A 19513-nucleotide genomic window follows, 5' to 3' on the forward strand; every position below is an offset into this window, starting at 1 on the left:
ACAGTGGTATATGTATAATGAATATACATACATTATGATTAAAGTGGCAATGTAAACTCCACTCCTTATTAAATTTCCACATAATATCTCTTCTGTTTCACCTTTCCATTCAGGGTGTCATAAAGCATTTGGTTTTTTTTTTGTTTTTTTATTGTGATTAATAGAAGGGTTACATTAAATTCACCAGATAGAAGGTGCATAACTTCACAAACATAGATACCCTTTCTCATGACATGGTCCCCATTTGATCCTGTCCTTGACTTTGATCCTATTACTTAAGCTTCCTAGCGTGGCTGGAGATGACAGGCATATGCCACTGAACCCAGCCACTGTGCTTTCTCCTGTTATATAAATATGCTATACAAAAATCACTTGTCTATCTTGTCAGATAGACAAGAAAATAAAAAAATTGTCTCAGCAATGCAAAATTTACTTCAGCAGAAGGATTAGTTATGAACCAAAAATCTCGTAAGTAAGCACACAGAGCAGGCAGGCTTCTCCTCCATGTATCCCGTCCCCCACCAGATTGGTTGAGCTCAGGTTCAGAGTCTGTTCCTGATTGGTTTGTTTGAATAGGGTAAGATGTATTTACAAAGCCCTCTAACTTTGAAATAAAATTAATGGTGCACAAGTAATCTCAAAACATACCCACCCCCTCTGCTATTTCTTCAATCATCTGAGGTGTGTCACCTGGAGTGAGTCTTAATTCCATCCTGTTAAAACCAGTTAAGGCAGAACTTCACATTTCAAAAAGTCCTTCCTTATCACAAACAGTTCCTCTTTTCCTATCTGTACTTCCTGATATTACTTTAGCAGATTAATCAATAGTAGCCAAGCCACCTAGCCAAAGCAGAAACTTTTAGACAACCCCTTCTGGTGGAAGACAGTTTTTCTTACACTTTGTAGTAGAGAAAACAAGCATGTTCCATCAAGTTCTGCCACTGGTTCAGATGAAATAAAATGTCATCCACTGATCTGTGCCTCCACAGTAGCTAGAATTCCAATAAGGATAAAAACATGATACATTTAACTGTCATAGCGCCTCCAGTTCCTTTGAACTGTAACAGTTTCTCAGACTTTGTTTTATTCATTTTTACTATTTATTTACTTAAAAAATGTATTTTGGAGGCTATGTCTATCTATGTAGCCCAGACTTAGCCTCAAAGCCTTGATCTTCTTGCATCAATACTGGAATTACAGATACATCACTAACTCCCCCCACCTCCATGGTCTCATAGTCTCTTTTGGGTGACCTTGATAGTTTTAAAAAATATTGCTCAGGAATTAGATATATTAATGAGGATTTATTTAATGCTTTGCTTGTGATTATATAGGTACATGGGTTTATAGATTTGGGACAGAAAGATGAAGGAGATAAAAAGCATTTCTCATCTCATAATGTCAGGGGCCCATGTTAATGACACTCCCGATTTTAACCTAGTATTTGTCTTTTACAAATTGTTCATCCTAGCCGGGAGTTTGGCCTAATGGTAGAGTGCTTGCCTAGCATGCATGAAGACCTGGGGGTTTGATTCCTTGGTATTACATACATAGAAAAAAGCTGGAAGTGGTGCAGAGGCTCAATTGGTAGAGCTATAGCCTTGAGAAAGTCCAAGGACAGTGCTCAGGCCCTGAGCTCAAGCCCCAGGACTGGCAAAAAAAAATTGTTCATTCTCACCAATATTTTCAAAGTTATAGCCTATTAGAGATAAATTATTGCCTATCTCCTTAGCGGAGACTGCAAAATGATTTAGTCATATGGCTCACATTTGAAAAATGAAAAAAGAATGAATGACACAATGCTTGTTATCCATATAGATAACATGAGTCCTGAAACTTGCAAATTATCTATTGTAATTAAATTCTGTTATAGAAAACATAGAAAACTATAGCCTATATAAATGATTCTCCCTAAATGAATAATCATCTTCAGTGTTCTGAACAGATTAGTGTACTTCAGGGTGCTATCTGTGCCAGCACATTTCCCCACAAAAGCAAGAAAAGCGGTCACAGAAAAATCCTGATATCATTCTGGGGAAATTCAGCAACTTCTGTTTTGTTTATCAGGAGGGGAAATAATTGACAATTAAAGCAGCCTGGTCAAGATGATGGCAACATTTGCAAAAATCACTCCACCCCCCCTCCCACCCATACATACACCAACAACTCTCTCCAGACTGCTTAGATTAAATGGATACCCAGGAGATTCCTTTGGTAAAACATTGAAAAGAAAAAAGAACACTCATCCAGTGAAGACTATGCACATATGAATTTTTTATAATAAAGAAAAAGGTTTGTAGGAGAAAAAGAAAAGAACCTCAAAGATAAAAATATTTTCAGGGAACATACCAGAACAAAGAGAGATGGAAAGAAGGGCTATGAATTCAGGGAGTGGGTTACCTTGAGCTCTGAAATAATTAACAAAAAGAATTTAATATTTACTATTTAAGATGATACATTTTTTTCTTGCCAGTCCTGGGGCTTAAGCTCAGGGCCTGAGCACTCTCCTTGGGCTTTCTCAAGGTAGTGCTCTATCACTTGAGCCACAGTTCTACTTCTGGCCTTTTCTGTGTATGTAATACTGAGGAATTGAACTCGGGGCTTTATGCATGCTGGCAGGCACTCTACTGCTAGGCCAGGCTCCCAGCCAAGATTTGACATTTTTTTAATTTTAAAAATTAAGATTGTAAAAGGAGGACAAAAAGATGAGAATAGTCATCAAGGTTCAAGAAGTAATGTAATGTATCCATTACCTGACAAATGGAACTGCAACCTCTCTATACATTATCCTGACAATAAAATACAATTTTAAAAATTAAGATTGTATTTTTTGAAGTGAGTTCAAAGTTTACAGAATAACAGACTGGAAAACACTGATTTATTCTAATTTAAGGATCAGTTTATTCAATCTTCATTAGCAATCGTTCCTGATTTAAAAAAAAATTTATCTGGCTTGGAAATGCTAAAAATATTTCCAATTGCCTACAGTTGTTCAGAGAATAAATTCATGGTTGCTGAGCTGTTCTTGAAAACTTGACCACTGATAATAACTTTAATAGCTTTCTTAAACCATGGGTAAAATAAGGCATAAATCAAAGGATTCATGGCTGAGTTATAATAAGCACACCAAACACAAATCTCATAAATATAGGCAGGCGTGATAAATCCCATGAAAGCATCCACCAGCGAATCGATACTGTAAGGTAGCCATGAGATCATAAAAGCTATCACTGTGATCCCCAGAGTTTTGGCAGCTTTCCGCTCTCTCCTGGCCACCCTGGCTTTGTAACTCTCTGAGGATGTTTGTTCTTGGCTTCCAGTGTGTTCTATCTTCTTAGCTTGTCGTCTAGCCACGAGAAAGATATTACTGTACAGGATGATCATAATAAGGGTGGGGATGAAGAAGGACAGGAAATCGATCAACACCCAGTTCTGATTGACCACCACCTGACAACCTCCTACACAGTTGAGGGCCTTGGACAGTTCCTCCAGTCCGTCCTCATAGACCCCAGTGTAGAACACGGTGCCGCTGTACAACAGGGGCAGCAGCCAGGAGACACCAATGCAGACTCCGGACACCGACACGGTGAACTTGGTGGGGTAGATCAGAGGGTCCGTGACGGCTATATACCTGTCGATGGAGATGAAGCACAGGTGGAAGAGAGACGCGTAGCAGAACGCCACGTCACAGCATGTGTGGAAGGTGCAGAAGAGTCTCCCGAAGTACCAGCAGCTCTCCACGGACCTGACCATGCTGAAGGGCATCACGGCCAGTCCCACCAAGAAGTCAGCGCAGGCCAGCGAGGCCAGGAGGAAATTGGTGGGAGAATGCAGCTGTCGGAAATGCAGGATGGAAGTCACCACCAGGAGATTCCCAAACACAGCCAGCACAGCCCCAATGCCAAACACTGCGTAGAGGATCACGCGGGGGCCGGACGAGTAGGGATTTTTCACGCAGGACCCGTTCACGTTCTCGTAGCAGAGCTGCAGGGCAGGGGGTGGGGATGAGTTGTTGCTCATTGCTGAGTGGGTCCTGGCTTTCCAAGTGTGCGATTTTACGATTCAATACGTCGGCGAGCGAGAAGTCCTTATCAACCCTGCAGGATATGATTAGAGCCCTTATGTAACTTGTCAATGTCTTTAGGACCAGTGACAAAACTGTTCTCGAAAAAGATAAAGAAATGAATTCATACAAACCCTATCACATACGACTATTGACAACCGATTCAAGAAATACATGCCTTACTTCTTTAAATGGGTAAATTTGCTTTGTGGTCATAAATACAGTTTTTGATTCCCTCATATTTCGTTTTTACCTGCAGATTTCCACTGAGCCAGCAATATGTGATGTGACAAATACTCGTGAGGTTGATGGATCGCCTCCTCTTGATCGATCTCTATGTAATAGAACCTGCATTACTAGCTAAATGACGAGGGCCTTCTAGATAAATAGATGCCATCAATGGGGAAATCTCAGGATGGCGTCCCCACAGTGCTAGGTGTGAAGTCATAAGAGTATTTTCAGCAGTAATGATTAGGAATACTATTCTACAAAACATGTCTTCATTCTGCATGAAATCCAATTACCACCAAGAGTATTACGCCTAAGAATTCTTTCTGCTCAGTGTATAGACTTGAACCATTCTTCTGTTCCTAAATGTGATTTAGCCACCTTACTGGGGTTCTGTTACAAAGGTATAATAGGGGTGCAGATTTTTACAAGTTTTACAGGTAATCTTCTTGACTTTTATCCTATTGGACTCTTATCATTTCAGACACTAGGCATTGTGATATGCCCCTGTAATCCCAGCACTGGAGAGGTAGAGGAGGAGGACTGCAGGATGGAGGATAGCCTAGGCTATTTGACTCAGTTCAGTGCCATCACGGGGTACCTAGTGAGACCTTGTCTCAGAAAAGCAAGGGCTGGGGAGCTACCTCAGAGACAGAGAATTTACCTAGCAGGTAGGATCTTTGTGTCCAATCCTCAGAACTACTGGGGAAATATATATATATTTCACCATTTGCTATGGCTATCAACAGGCAGACAGGATAAAATGCAGCAGGGGATAATTGACATTTATGAAATATATTCCACTGAATTGTTAAAGAACCACAAGGTAGAGGTCTTAAAAACAGCAAGGTCTTAAGAACCTAAGCAAAATACAGACTTCCAGAAACACCTGCCATTTTGAATAAAGAAATAACTTTATACCTCCCCTTATCATCTTGAGATTTGTTCATTAATTATTATACTAAGAACATTTTAGAGTTATTACTCTGACTGAGCATAAAGAAAAAAGACCTGTAAAAATACACTGTGGCATGTTAAAGTATACAGGCCTCTAGACATTCACACATTGTGAGACAAAAGGAGAATATGCTTAGGAGTGGAGCACAAGGGCACAATGGCTAATGCAGCTGATCATGTAAAATCATGTTTATAGAAATGAACTCATGAAATGGAAGCAAGAGATTTTTGTTTTCCTCTTGTCTTTTTTTTGTTCATTTATCTGTCTTTGGGAGGGCAAGATGGGGCTCAGAAATATAGAGACAAAGTGAACAAAGGCAGCAGTGCTGGACACTGCTGCAAATGAGCCATACCACATGTGGGGTCAGGAGGGACAAACTGGAAAAAAGCAAGGGAAGGGTTTGCACTGCATTGTTCAAAAAGAAATGTACTTAATTTGACTTACATAACTGAAACTTTCTGAACATTATCTTTAAAAGCACAATAAAAATGCACTAAATAACTTTAAAAAAACATGTGACCCCTGTGCTCATACACCTACCTAAAGTCTTCAGAGGAAAACAAACCCAAAACACAGGTAGAGATGAATGTGAATATTAATATCAATAATGCTAAGCATTATAAAAGTGAATGAAAATGCTTCTGAGGCCACAATCAGTACAGGGACAGATAGAGGTGGATAGGGACTCTTATAGATGCCATTTATATATTTATAAAATTTAAACTATTTTATGTTTTCATTATATCATCTAAACTTAATAAAGGAATCCAGGTTAGTTTATGCCTAGTAAATAAAGAGCACCTCATTCAGTGCTAGGGGAATAAATGTAGTTGAAGGTTCTTCCCAAGATCTCTAAAATTCTTGCACATAAATGACTTTTCCAGGGTTCAACATTTTACTATATTCTGCAAATGACATTGGAATAGGTCATATCAAGACTAGATGGTGTTCCTGTTTTCCTTTTTTAAAAATTTCTATTATTATTATTATTATGATCATCATCATCATCATCATCATCATCATCATCATCATCCTAACACCCAGGACAGAATTCACAGGCACTTTGGTTCTTGCATCAGCTAAAGTTTTGTGTCATTTCTACAATCAATCTTCAGTTTACATGTGAACCCCTCAAAGGCATTCTTAAAACTTAGATTCGCTAACTCCCCAACTCCCCAGTGACTGAGGGTGTGAAATAGGCCCCATTATGATGAGGGAAAGAGAAGGAGGTGATAATGATGCCCTGTGCTCTGTGCTCCTGGCAGGGCCCACCCTCAGAAGCCTTAATGAGAGGAAGGGATGACAGACTTGCCCTCTGTGGATTAGAGCTAGAGGTAAACTAACCCAAAGCAAGGTCTAAGTGTTAAACTGTAAATGAAGACCAGTGGGTACTGATTACAGGCAATCCATTTGTCTAAGTAATAGCCTAAGTAGTTCAGAAACTACTTAGTTACTACTAAGTAGTGAACTACTAAGTAGTTCAGTGTAATATTGAATCATCTTGATTTATTATTAGCCCAAGCTGACAGGTGTTTCTTAAACATACATATTAGCTGCTTATGATGGAATACCTTGAGGAGAATAAAAAAGAAAAAGCAAGAATCTCCCTTTATTTTCCCTCTAATCACAGTGTTAAGTCATATTTCCCATGCTTATCCCTCTGTCACATTTCTGGTATGGTCATCCTTGTGAGTCATTGTGAGTGCTGAAACGTTTTATTTGAAGGAATCTCCATTTTAAATGTTGATATATAGTTTTTGGATATCTCTGTTCTCCCTTTTCCCAGGGGCAGATAAAACTCCACAGGCTTGCTTTCAAGGAAAGTAAATCCCTTCTTTTTCTTATTTGCTTTTCTTCTTTTCTTTCTTTCTTTCTTTTCTTTCTTTCTTTCTTTCTTTCTTTCTTTCTTTCCTCCCTCCCTCCCTCCCTCCCTCCCTCCCTTTCTTCCTTCCTTCCTTCCTTCCTTCCTTCCTTCCTTCCTTCCTTCCTTCTTTCCTTCCTTCCTTTTTGTCAGTCATGGGGCTTGAACTCAAGGCCTGGGTACTATCTCTGAACATTTTTGCTCAAGGGTAATGCCCCACCACTTTGAGCCACAGTACCACTTCCAGTTTTTGAGTGGTTAATTGTAGATTAGAGCCTCACAGGAACTTTTCTTCCCCAGCTGCCTTCAAACCTCAAAGCTACTCAGCCTCTTGAGTAGCTAGGATCACAGGCATAAACCAATAGCTCCCAGCTTTTTGTTTTTCTTTAGTAAGAAACACTATTTTAATCAATACACATGTTGCATCTACGAGTTAGCTTTTCACTGAAAGGGGGTTTGGAACTCAGAACCCTGTGTTCACCTGCCTGGTGCTCTAGTGCTTGAGCCACTTCTAGTTCTAAGAGTCAACTTTTTATGAATGACATATTCCCTCTAATTTAGCATAAAAGCAGACTTTGTCACAGGTAGAGGTTTTAAAAATACCAAGATGAAATCATATTGAGGTAAACCGGACCTCAAAAAACATAGGCTCCATGGTTTCTCTCATTTGTAATAATTAGTATATGACTAGATTTTTCCTAACAGAGGATCACAATAGCTCAAAAAGCTATGTGCATATGGCCATGTAGGATGAGGCTAAGCAAAATGAACTCCAAGATATGCCAAATGAGCAGAGCATGCCTACATGGGTAAAGTTCTCAGCCTGGCCTGTGTCCACATAGGGTAAAATGCTGGCTGTTGCCAGTCAGCTCGTTTCTCTATTGCATCTCTTTTGTGCTAGCTGTGAATATTCCACCCATGTGGTATTGGAACCATTTTTGCTCTGGAATTCTGGATAAACTAGGTTGGAGAAATATTTTTTCTTGTGCAAGTATACTTTGATAGTTTTTATCTGTCTTGGATTAGAAAAGTATCTTTTGTAAGAAGCATTCCACCCATGGTCCTGAGTGGCATGAATTTGAGGAAAATACCTCTCTGAGTAAATTCACATCATACTATAGATAACAGAAACACCTAGCCTGTCTAGAAGCAGAAACTTCTTGGTTTCAGAAATAGATTGGACTACTCACCATAGGCAAACAGCAAAAATATTACATGAGGCTGTGATTGGAACCTGAATGGATCTTTATGTTTATTTAACTGAGAAAATAGAGCTCATTTCCAATATTTTATTATTGCTACTATCATTATTTATTGGTTGTGGGGCTAGAATTCAGGGCCCGGTGAGCTGTCCTTGAGCCTCTCTGTGTTCAAGGCTAGCCCTCTTCACCCACAGTACCACTTCTGCTGGTTTTTAAGTAGTTCCTTGAAGATGAGTCTCACTGAGATCTTTCTGACCACACTGGCTTTGAACTATGACCCTCAGATCTCAGCCTCCTAAGTAGCTGGGATTATAGGCTTGAGCCACCAGCACTTGGCCAGTGCCAATGTTTTATTATTAAAGTATTATTTTATACTCTCTCTTACCAGTACACTCACAATTTAGAATTAATACTTTGTGAAAAATTCATTCATAATAAATACGATCATTTAAAAGTTCTTTTGGAGTTGGTTTATTTTCATGACTAGTTCCTGAGAATCTACTTTACATTATATCTTGATCTAAAGTGATCCAACTTTAGGAAGTGAGGAACAAAATTCTTTGTGATTGTTTCCAAATTGGTGCAGCCTATCTCAATCAAGGAAATATATAGATATCCTTAGGTGAGATCCTAGGAAATGAAATTGTATAAATTCCTAACATGAGCAAATGACATTCTATAAAATTAAAGCATGTTTCTTGGTAGTAAGCTTAGAAAAATCATGTTGATTATAAAAAGATACTGTATTCACTTTTACTACTTTTAATTATATTCTATTTAAAAATGAATGTGTTCCTAGGTAGTTCTCTTTTAAGGTCTAAAATAACTATTTAAGATATATAGGCATATACATAAAATGACTAGAACAAATACCCATTGGAAATATCCTACATGGTTCAAATTTGTTCTTTTTGAAAATATGGTCATATTTATCATCGCAACACATGAATCCATTTTTGTCTGATAAAGTGAAGGAAGCGAGGTGTGTAGGGAAAGTCACATTCTTGACAAAGTCACATTGAAAGATTAAATTCCATTTTATTAGAGGTGATAGTAGCTACTACTTCAAGAGGTGACAGTTGATTTTCTATATGAATATTCAGATTTCCTAATCAAACACCGGTAAGGTAGTATGATAAGATGCAGTCCACAACAAAGGCTGCTCTTGTGATGGGTTAGGAAGCCCTTGGGATGCCTTCCTTGCCAGTGATCAATTTCTGCATTATGCTAAAGCATGAATAGCATAGAAGGGAGCAGCCAGATGAGAACAGCAAAGTCTTCACAGCGATAGATAATTACTCATTAAATATTGATCATTGCCTCTCTTTAAGCATTTCCACCTTCCGTTGTTTTGGGTGACACTAGGGTTTATTTGCACTCAGTCAGCTGGAATTTTCCCACTTCATCCCTGCCTCTAGCTCTGCTTTTCTGGGGTGTGTGTGTGTGTGTGTGTGTGTGTGTGTGTGTGTGTGTGTGTGTGTCTGTGTGTGTGTGTTTCCGAAACAGGATCGTCTTTCCCGCCTCTCCCCTCCATTCATAATTCACCAACTTTAGGCTTTCCATCATTGCACTGCTGGGATCACAGACACTCACCATCGCGTTCAGTTTTCCCATTGGGAAAAAGGGGGTTCTCAGACATTTTGGCCAAGAACCAGAATCCTTCCATTCCCAGCCTCCATAGATTGACAGCCAGGAGGTGGCTACTCAGCTGTGGGTTGACATGGGATCTCATGAACTTTTCTTTCCTGGCTCACCTCAAATTGTGATTTCCCTAATTGCAACTTCTCAAGTAACTATGATTACAGCAGTGAGCACGAGGACCTGTACGTCTTGGATAACCATTCCATTTGGAGTGAGGGAGTTGCTAGATAAAATTGGAAGATCAATTCTGCCAAGTTAAGTTAATATGTAGATTTTATTTACATTATTCACCAAATTCTACTGAGATACAACCTTAACATATAGGATGCTAATAGGATTAAAAAAAACAATTGAAAAAATCAGAGAGAAGAGAATCACTCATTTCAGCGCGTGCACACACACACACACACACACACACGCACACACACACACACGCACACACAAAACAGAAAGTGGTAGAGACTTGAAACAATGCTTAGAAAGCAGGGATTACATCTGTTCTTACTGGCATTGGATGGAACCTCCAGGATCTGACTGCAAGGCCTAGTCCCAGTGCTAGAACAATCAGACACTCAGGAAATGTAGCCCGTATCTTACATTGCTTATATATAATTCGTATTACAGGTGAGACATAATGCAACTTTAAAAAGGTAATATAGATCATTCTAAATGTTGATTGTCATCAGAATATTTCATATGCTTGTATCACAGTATGATAACATCAGGGGTTGGGAAAACATAGTAAATCTTGACTTGAAAATTTTTATTGCTCTTAAATTCAACTGCTAACGGGAGATACTTTCCTTGAGGAAGTTCAAATAAAACCATACTTAAGTGTTCTCACATATAAATACCTCACTACCAACATGTACACGGATTGTAAGTGTCTGCTATCTACCTTGACTGATAATAATCCATAGAGTCACATTTACTTATTAACATATGTATATAAAGGAAACATGCTTCAAGCCCCATGACCACCACCACCAACAGCAAAAAGAAATGTTTTGCTGGGTGCTGGTAGCTCATACCTGTAATCCTAGCTACTCAGGAGGCTGAGATCTGAGGATCAGGGTTCAAAGCCAGGCCTGGCAAGGAAGTACGTGAAACTCATCTCCAATTAACAACCAGAAAACTGGAAATGGTGCTGTGGCTCAAGTGGTAGAGTGCTAGCTAGTCTTGAGCTGAAGTGCTCAGGGACATCACCCAGGCTCAGAATTCAAGCCCCAACACCATTAAAAAAATAAAAAAGGAAACATGCACTTAATTAAGCAAATGTTCATTGACTAACCATGATGTTTCATGTCTAGTGGGAGGTTCCAGGTCTAACTGGAGATAGAAAGAACAAAAAGGGCATTTTTTAAAGGAATAACTTTCTGGGAATACAAATAGGCACAACAACTCATTAGAATGCAAAAATAAAAGAACAAGTGGTTTCTAAAATTTGGGAGGCTACATTAAAATGCATCCAGATTCTTCTGTGTATTAAACTTTTGTACATAGGTAAATTGCATAGATATTGTGATTTACATGAGCTATTAAAGGTACATAAGAGTCACAAAAATAATCAAATTGTTATTCAAATATATCAGCTGATTTTTTTTGGAGAAAAGTTAAAGGCAATTTGAAATCTGTATAAGGCTCAGGGTAAAGTGTGAATTTGAATTTGTTAGGATTTAGAGAAGAGGCTCAAAGAAGCCAAATTAAATAGGATACAGTAAGATCCCAGCTTTGCTTGGTGTGTGGATGAATCCTGTATATAGACTCCTGCTGACCCCTTTTCTAAGTGTACTTCATTGTTTTACATTAGCATATTTTGAACATGTGTAATCAATGCTTTTCCCCACATCTATGTTTTCACTCTATATATTTTGCCCAATCAGTAATAAAAATCTACTCAAGAAACAAGTTTATAGGTGAAGAATTTCCTTAAAAGATCTTGCCAGTGACAATCAGTTTGATGGCTTTTTGAAATCAAGGGTAAAAGAAAGAATAAATCAAAGGGCTCATGGCTGAGTTGTAGTAAACAACCCAAAGTAATATTTCATACACATATGTGAGTGTGATGAAGCCCAGGAAGGCATCAATGATGGAATCAATGAAATATGGCAGCCATCAAATCAGAAAAGCTACCACTGCGATTCCCAGAGTTTTGGCTGCTTTCCTCTCCCTCTTGGCTACTCTATCTTTGTAGCTGTCGGAGGACACTGCAGTCTTACTGTTCATGCTCTCTATCCTTCTAGCCTGCTGTCTGACAATGAGGAAAACCTTGGAGTACACAGAAATCATCGCAAGAGTGGAGATGAGAAAGAGAAGAAAATTTACCAGGATCCAGTTTTGATTGATTGCCACTTGACAGGCCCCCACACACGTGAGGGCACCGATCAAGTCCTCCACCCCAACTTCGTTAGCCCCTGTGTAAAGAAGGGAAAAGTTGTAGGCAATGGACAGCAGCCAGGAGAAGGCAATGCAGGTGCCAGAGGCAGACACCCTGAATCTGACTGGGTAGACGAGGGTCTGTGACAGCCAGGTATGTATCAACAAAGATAAAGCACAAGTGGAAGATAGAAGCATAGCAGAATGCCCCATCGAAACAAGAGTGGAATTGACAGTATCTCTCTCCAAAGTACCAGCAGCTCTCCACAGACCCGACCATGCTGAAAGGGATCACAGACAATCCCACCAAGAAGTGAACACAGGCCAGAGAGATGAGGAGGAGATTGGTTGGAGAATGCAGCTGCTTGAAGGGAAGGATCAAGTCAGCATCAGGAGATTGCCACACACAGCCAGCACAGCTCAAAGCCAAACAGTGCAAAGAGAAGCAGGGAGCTGGAGAATAGGTTTTTTTGTTTTTGTTTTTGTTTTTGTTTTTGTTTTTTTGCCAGTCCTGGGCTTGGGCTCAGGGCCTGAGCACTGTCCTTGGACTTTCTCAAGGCTAGCACTCTACCACTTGAGCCTCAGCACCACTTCCGGCTTTTTGCTATGTATGTGGTACCGAGAAATTGAACCTGGGTCTTCGTGCATGCTAGGCAAGCACTCTACCACTAGGCCAAACTCCCAGCCCAGAATAGAGGGTTTTGATGCAGGATCCATTCAAGTTCTCATAGCGCAGCTGGACAGCTTCTGGTGGCATCAGATTACTTCTCATGTTTCTCTCTTTTGAGTCCTGTAAAGAGTGTCATCTACCCTATCAAATATGTTTTTCCTGTTTTCAAATATCCAAAGGATATATAAAATATATATTAGTATTTGCTAAAATGATTTCTTTTTTCCAGAAAAAAACCTTTCTTCCATGTGCAGAAACTGTTTCATATTTTCATCTCATTAAATAATTTCCTTCCTAATATATATATGCCCTCAACTGTCATAATCACATAAAATGCCATCTGTTTCTACTAAAAAATATCTCTTCATAGCCTCAGCTTCATATCTGTGAGATGCTTGTCAAAGAAGTAGTTTCCTCTGTGATGCCTGTTTGGATGCTGTCTTTTATTAGCATTCTTATCCTAATTTTACAAAACTAAGTTAATGCTCAATCCACAGTTTACTCTCAGGAAGCAGTTTAATGATTTCAACTGCCTAAAGCCCCTAAAGTTGAATCCCCGTAGTGTAAGGTGAGAATAGAAAACACTTTTCTATAGTGTTAGGTTTATTCTGGAACCAAATACATTTCCAGGCTGATTTTGTGATTTACACATGAGATGGGAAGGAAAGGTACCTTTCCTGACAAATCTTGATGAAGAGTTTTGACACATTCAGTGATAGTCCTATTAATTATTAGAGATTATCTTCTCACATTTTTATTTTAAAGTGTCTTATATTTTTCTGAGAACTGTTTATTGATTTCATGCTGAGGAAGAGCTCTCTCAGATATGATTTTTATGCCTTCTAGCATTGATTCATGTTGAAAAAATAAAATGCATGTATTGTATAATATCAATAATACATGTTATTATGTGTAGCATTTCAGTTTTAACCATTCTGATTAGGGGTTTGAGAGCATGGCCTACCGGTACCCTGGCTTACATGAGGCCCTGAGTTCAATTCCTCAGTACCATATATACTGAAAAAGCTGGAAGTGGTGCTATGGCTCAAGTAGCAAAGCACTAGCATTGAGAAAGCCCAAGGACAGTGCCCAGGCCTTGAGTTCAAGTCTCAGGATTACCAAAAATAAATCATTCTGATTGGAAAAGCATGAAGGTTTTAATCATTCTGATTTTTAATAATCCTGATTTGGAGAAACTTGAGAGTAGAATACAGGGTGTTTTCCTCAAGGCATTAAACAAGGGAATTGAAGTAAAAAGTACTTCTAGTGTTAGTTCGTAATGGAAACTATTGGAAAGATATTTCAGTAACAAAATATAAGAAGGTTCTTCAGAATGTGGAGAGTCTAATTTTGGCTCTATTTTACCTTGGAAAACCTTCTTTGTCTTCTGAGATCTCTCAAGAAGGACATATATTTCTCTATGCTTTGTGAGGAAGGAATGGAAGAAAGAAACAAGATTTCCCCATGTTGCTTAGGCCAGTCTCCAAATTCTGGACTCAAACTATGATCTCTCTATCTCAGCCTCTTTAGTGCTGTGAATGACACGTAACCTGGCATTTATGTGAGTTGAGTTATGATAAGATTTTTCCTCTTGGGCATTCTATAAAATCAGGTTCTTGATTTTGAGGTATGTAGTCAAAGATTTGTCAACCCAAATTTTCTTACTAGAGAATTAGAGTAACTTTCAGTTTTATCAGCATATTTGACCATGGGTTTCCCCTCTGTTTATTCAACATAGCATGTTGCTATTCTTTAATGTTTGCCTACTTTATAGGATTAAAAGGTAACCTGTCATGAATTATGTTTATAGAACTACTGCTCATTTCAATAATGTCCCAAATTTTTCTATTTAATGGCATATTGCCCACTTCCGTATTTAGACATTTTCTCTTTAATCTAGATTTTTGATAAGAATTATTTTTGTAAGTTATTTCCCCATGACCAGTAAAACATATAATTACTATCTCATTAATTGTGGAAATTAATAGGGTTCATTGTTCCATTCCCATTGCATGCATGTATCTAATTACATGTTCCTCTTTTGTAGTTCTTACTCTTCTCACCCAGTCTCTCTTCCTATCACACTTCCCCCAGTCCATAATAGTTCTTCTATTTCAGGTTATTTCTTTTCTTTTGTAATTCAACAAATAGTTATTTTGGTCATTGTGAATAAATGACCTACTTGGTAGTACTCAAGACCATTACTATTATGGTAGTTTCCTTAATTGGTCTGTAATCATCACTAGTTATAGAAATTCCTATCAAAATAGTCATATTGTAACATTAAAAGGAAGCCAGGGAGGAAAATGATTACTGAAGTTCGTATTGTTGGTGATGGCTAAAAGAAAACAACACATAAGGCCATGTGGGATGAGGCTAAATGAAAGGACCTCCAGGATATGGAAACAAAAGCTATATAATGAGTGATTGATGTCCTTAATGTACTATGTTATTTCTCATCTCTTTTGTTGTCCCTTGGTTATCTCATATTGTTACAATATCTTTCCTTGTTATCCAGTATATTTTATATATGTTTATTTGAAATAGGATAGCAAAGGGAGGAAAACAAGATGAGAGGAGGGATTGGGAGGAGGGAAATGGGGACAAAAGCATGAGAAGGGGTATCAATGTTTGTGAAATAATGCATCTTTTATCTGTCAAATATAATGTAACCCTTCTATTAATTATAATAAAAATAGCAAAAAAAAGAAAACAACATACATATGAAAGTTTCAAATTTTTCATGCCTTCCTTTTGTCTTTCCTGTCTGAATGTTTCCTTTTTCTGAGTATGAACTGATCTGAAAGGCTTCCCATATTTAGCCATATATGGGTTCAGATAGGATCTTTAGGTTTAAATAGAAAAAAAATAGGGGGCAGGTTCAAAAGGTGTGTGTGATAATTAAACAGTCCTTACCAATAAATGCCCTGGAGGGTCATTTGGGAGGCTCTCCAGAAAAGTTGTGGCTGTCATCACTTAAGTAACCATCAGCTCAGGATATATAAGTCACTGTTGCCTGGAAGATGGTCTATCCTGCATTTGATGCTTTCTCTTGGGGGCCATTTTCTTTCTACCTACTTGGTAACATGCACTAATCTCCATCATGTTTTAGTAGCACACTTTAAAAAGGTGACTTGAGTTAGAAGCCCAAAAGATTGTACTTTGTTTCACTAGTGGAAATTCTCATAGCATCTTTTACTAAATCTAACATTTCCTGCAACACCAGATTGCTTGTTTATAAAGACTAGTAGCCATTTATATCCATATATATGGATTGCCATATATATCACACTCCCATTGGCTCAAACATTCATACAGAATTAGCAGATTTCTTTCTTATTCAGCATGGGACAGAGGGAAAACACATTATTTTATTAAAGCCTTTGATGCATGAGGTACCTCATTCTGCCTAACTGATTTATTGTCAATGTAATGGATCATGATCTCAAAAAGATGACTAGGTGGTATTTCATGTTTTATTGTTGATATTATTGGCTCATTTTTAGACTGATATTTTTTGTCATGTGCTTTAGATTTAATTACTTTAAATAAGGAGATTTGTTCAGTTGTTTTCATTTTGTACTCTTCCTCATCCCCACCCAAGTACACATTTAGTTCCTTGGTAATTTAGAGGTTTTCTCCATCTAACCCTGAAGGTCCCCAAATGACAACTAGTCTCTACCATGGTGTTTGGGTTCTTCTTCTGCTGTTACATTGGAAATTTCATAGATTCACAAATCCACCACTGGGATCTGACTAATATTTTTTGTATAGATTTTATTATCTTTTCCCATGTATGACCATGCGAGGAATTTCACTTTCCCTGTAGAAACAAAGCAGTGATCTTACATTATTTCCTATTGGTATGAGGAGACTTTACTACTTGAAAGAAGACAAATTCCTGCTCTCCACTGCTCCTTCTGATCCTCAAAAGCATGCAGTTGTCATTTCTAGTCCTGCCTCAATATTGCTTTGGTTTCATTCCTTGCAGAGAGAGTATTTCATTTATGAATTTTTCTGCCCCTTTTTTTCTTCCTTATATGCTTGCCCTTCCTATGTCATTCACTAAACTGCAGATACATAAAGCCATATAGTATGACACTAAATGAAAGGACCTCCAGGATATAGAAACAAAAGCCTTATGAGTGATTGTTGCCCTTAATGTACTATGTTATCTCTCATCTCTTTTGCTGTCCCTTGGCTATCTCATATTATTACAGTATTTCACCTTGTTATCTGATATATTGGATATATTTGTATTTGGTTATTTGAAATTGGATAGGTAAAGGGGGAAAACAAGATGAGGAGCGGAGTGGGGAGAGGCAAATGGGGACCAAGACATGAGAAAGGGTATCAATGTATGCAAAGTAATGCACCTTCTATCTGGTGAATGTATTGTAACCCTTCTATTAATTACAAAAATATATATGGAAAAAAGAAATGATATGCTTTAGGTATATAATCAAAAGACACATCACTCAAGAGAAAGCAGTATACAAAGCTAACTTCATGACCAAATCAGAATTGAGATATGTTGAATGGCAATATAGGTCAGGATTTCAATGTTTTTTTTTTTTAAGTTTTAAGTTTTTAAGTCGCTTGGCTTGACTCGCTGTGGTTTTGCTTTTGATGAGCACTCTTTTCATGCCCCTCTTTGGGCACCAGAATGTTGGGGTTTTTAGTCCTTGGTCCCTCCCGACCTGCAGGAGGGATAGGGAGAACATGCCCCGACCCGGACTACCGAGAAAGGAGAGGGCCGACTGACCACCCGCTTCCAGCCCTCCCTCACTGGAGGACAGTCAGACGCGTCAGGGAGACCCACTGAGGCAGGAACTCGTTTATTGAGGAAGTACATTCAGCTAATATAGGGTGTAGGAGCCTATCAGCACAAAGTTGGGCAGGGCTAGGGAGGTCCATGGGTGTTTATTCTCACTATAAGTCTCAGCAGAGAGTTATAAAGCAATAACACATTCCTACCCAATGGTAATCAAGTCTCAGCAGAAAGTGATTCACAATACCAACAATATAGCTCAAAGTTAGACATAGCATTCATACACGACAGCTCATTTGTTTGTGTGGTTATCTTACTCAGTGATGCAGATTCATGGGCCAGCCTGACCCTGCACTTGGCTCCCAACATATCATATGCATATATTATAATTTTGTATTGGTGAACTTATCTATTCTTTCTCTCCTTTTCTTGCACTACTAACTACTTCTAAAACAGTATTTTTATGATGTGACCATAGTAGATCACCTTGTTTTTATCTGGACCTACAAAAAATTCTTCCAGTGTTGGCCTTCCATGTGCTCCTGATAACTATTTTGTATGATATTAACTAAGGAAGCATGAAAAATCATAACATAGGAACTAGATCTTTGAAAAATCCAGAAAACTTTGTTTCAATGCTCAGCCTTAACCTGTTCCAGTGTCTTAGTTTGTATTTTCTTGGCTAAAAAAATTGAAAGGAGTGACCACATCAATCAAGATATACTGTATTCATAAATGAATTTGTTAAATAAAACTCTTTTGCATATGCACTTAATTATTAAAAAAAAGTTGATTAATAGAAAAAGAAGCAGACTTAACCATGCCTTTTATTCCTTCCAGTGCTGGAGATCAAATCTCTAGCTTAACATTTGCTCAAGTACATTATCACAGAAATACACCTTCAATCTCAAGCCTGTTGGTGAGATTCTCTAGAACCCTGTTCAATGCTAATTCAGCCAACCATAGTCAGTGAGGTAACTGTGTCCAACGATTCTGTTATATACTGGTACAATCAGATAGCTCATGAGTAGCTAGTAATCCTAGCTATTCAGGAAGCAAAGATTTTAGCATCATGGTTCAAAGCCGGCCCAGGTAGGAAAGTATGTGACTTTTACCTTCAATTGACTACCAAAAAAGCTGAAAATGGAGTTGTGGCTTAAAGTGGTAGTGTACTAGTCTTGAACACAAAGGCTCTTTCTTTAGTTCCCTCAGGTCTTGGGTCACACGCAGGTGACAGAATAATGATTTGGAAATGACCAACATGAAGCGCCATTCTTGGTAATGGATGCTCCACTCACTCACAGACCTCAGCATCCCAGACACTTATGAACCTCATTAATATAATTTCACATGTGATGCTATATTACCCTAAAATTATAAGAGCATAGTAGCTGAAATGCTTTTTATGCTTAGCTATTCCTGACCTGGTAGTTACATTTAATTATGTTCATTAGATAGAAAAGAATTAAAAGCTTAGTTGGAAACCAGTGCAAAAACTACTTTAATAATTTCAATGATTGCTCTCACAGATAATATAAACACAAAGAAAATATACATTTATTTAGAACTATCCAGCATAATTTCTTTGATTATTCAAACATCTTAGATATGAATTCCAAAATGACTTTTACTAAATCGACAATTTAAAATACTCCCCCAAACAAAATGTACAATTAAATAATGCATTTCTGTGCTATTTTTCAATATGTTTCAATATTTTAAAATATATTTTACACTTCCTTT

The 19513-nt window shown here is 38.2% G+C and overlaps 1 protein-coding gene and 1 pseudogene across 1 annotated transcript; both read right to left on the minus strand.

Moving 5' to 3' along the window:
• Positions 1 to 2980: 2980 nt before the first annotated feature.
• Positions 2981 to 4020, minus strand: LOC150059656 (trace amine-associated receptor 6). Its single transcript, XM_090337658.1, has one exon. It carries the CDS (start codon positions 4018 to 4020, stop codon positions 2983 to 2985), a length of 1038 nt encoding a protein of 345 aa, XP_090193784.1. The 3' UTR covers positions 2981 to 2982.
• A 7826-nt stretch (positions 4021 to 11846) lies between these two features.
• On the minus strand, positions 11847 to 13101 carry LOC150059657 (trace amine-associated receptor 7a-like; annotated as a pseudogene).
• Between the last annotated feature and the right edge of the window lie 6412 nt (positions 13102 to 19513).

This window comes from Megascapheus bottae, chromosome 8, assembly GCF_031878675.1.
Source record: "Megascapheus bottae isolate mThoBot1 chromosome 8, mThoBot2.hap1, whole genome shotgun sequence".
NCBI classification, from domain to species: Eukaryota; Metazoa; Chordata; class Mammalia; order Rodentia; family Geomyidae; genus Megascapheus; species Megascapheus bottae.

Excerpts from the sequence above, each read along its gene's own strand:
- LOC150059656 (XM_090337658.1), bottom strand. The coding sequence starts at position 4,020 with ATGAGCAACAACTCATCCCCACCCCCTGCCCTGCAGCTCTGCTACGAG.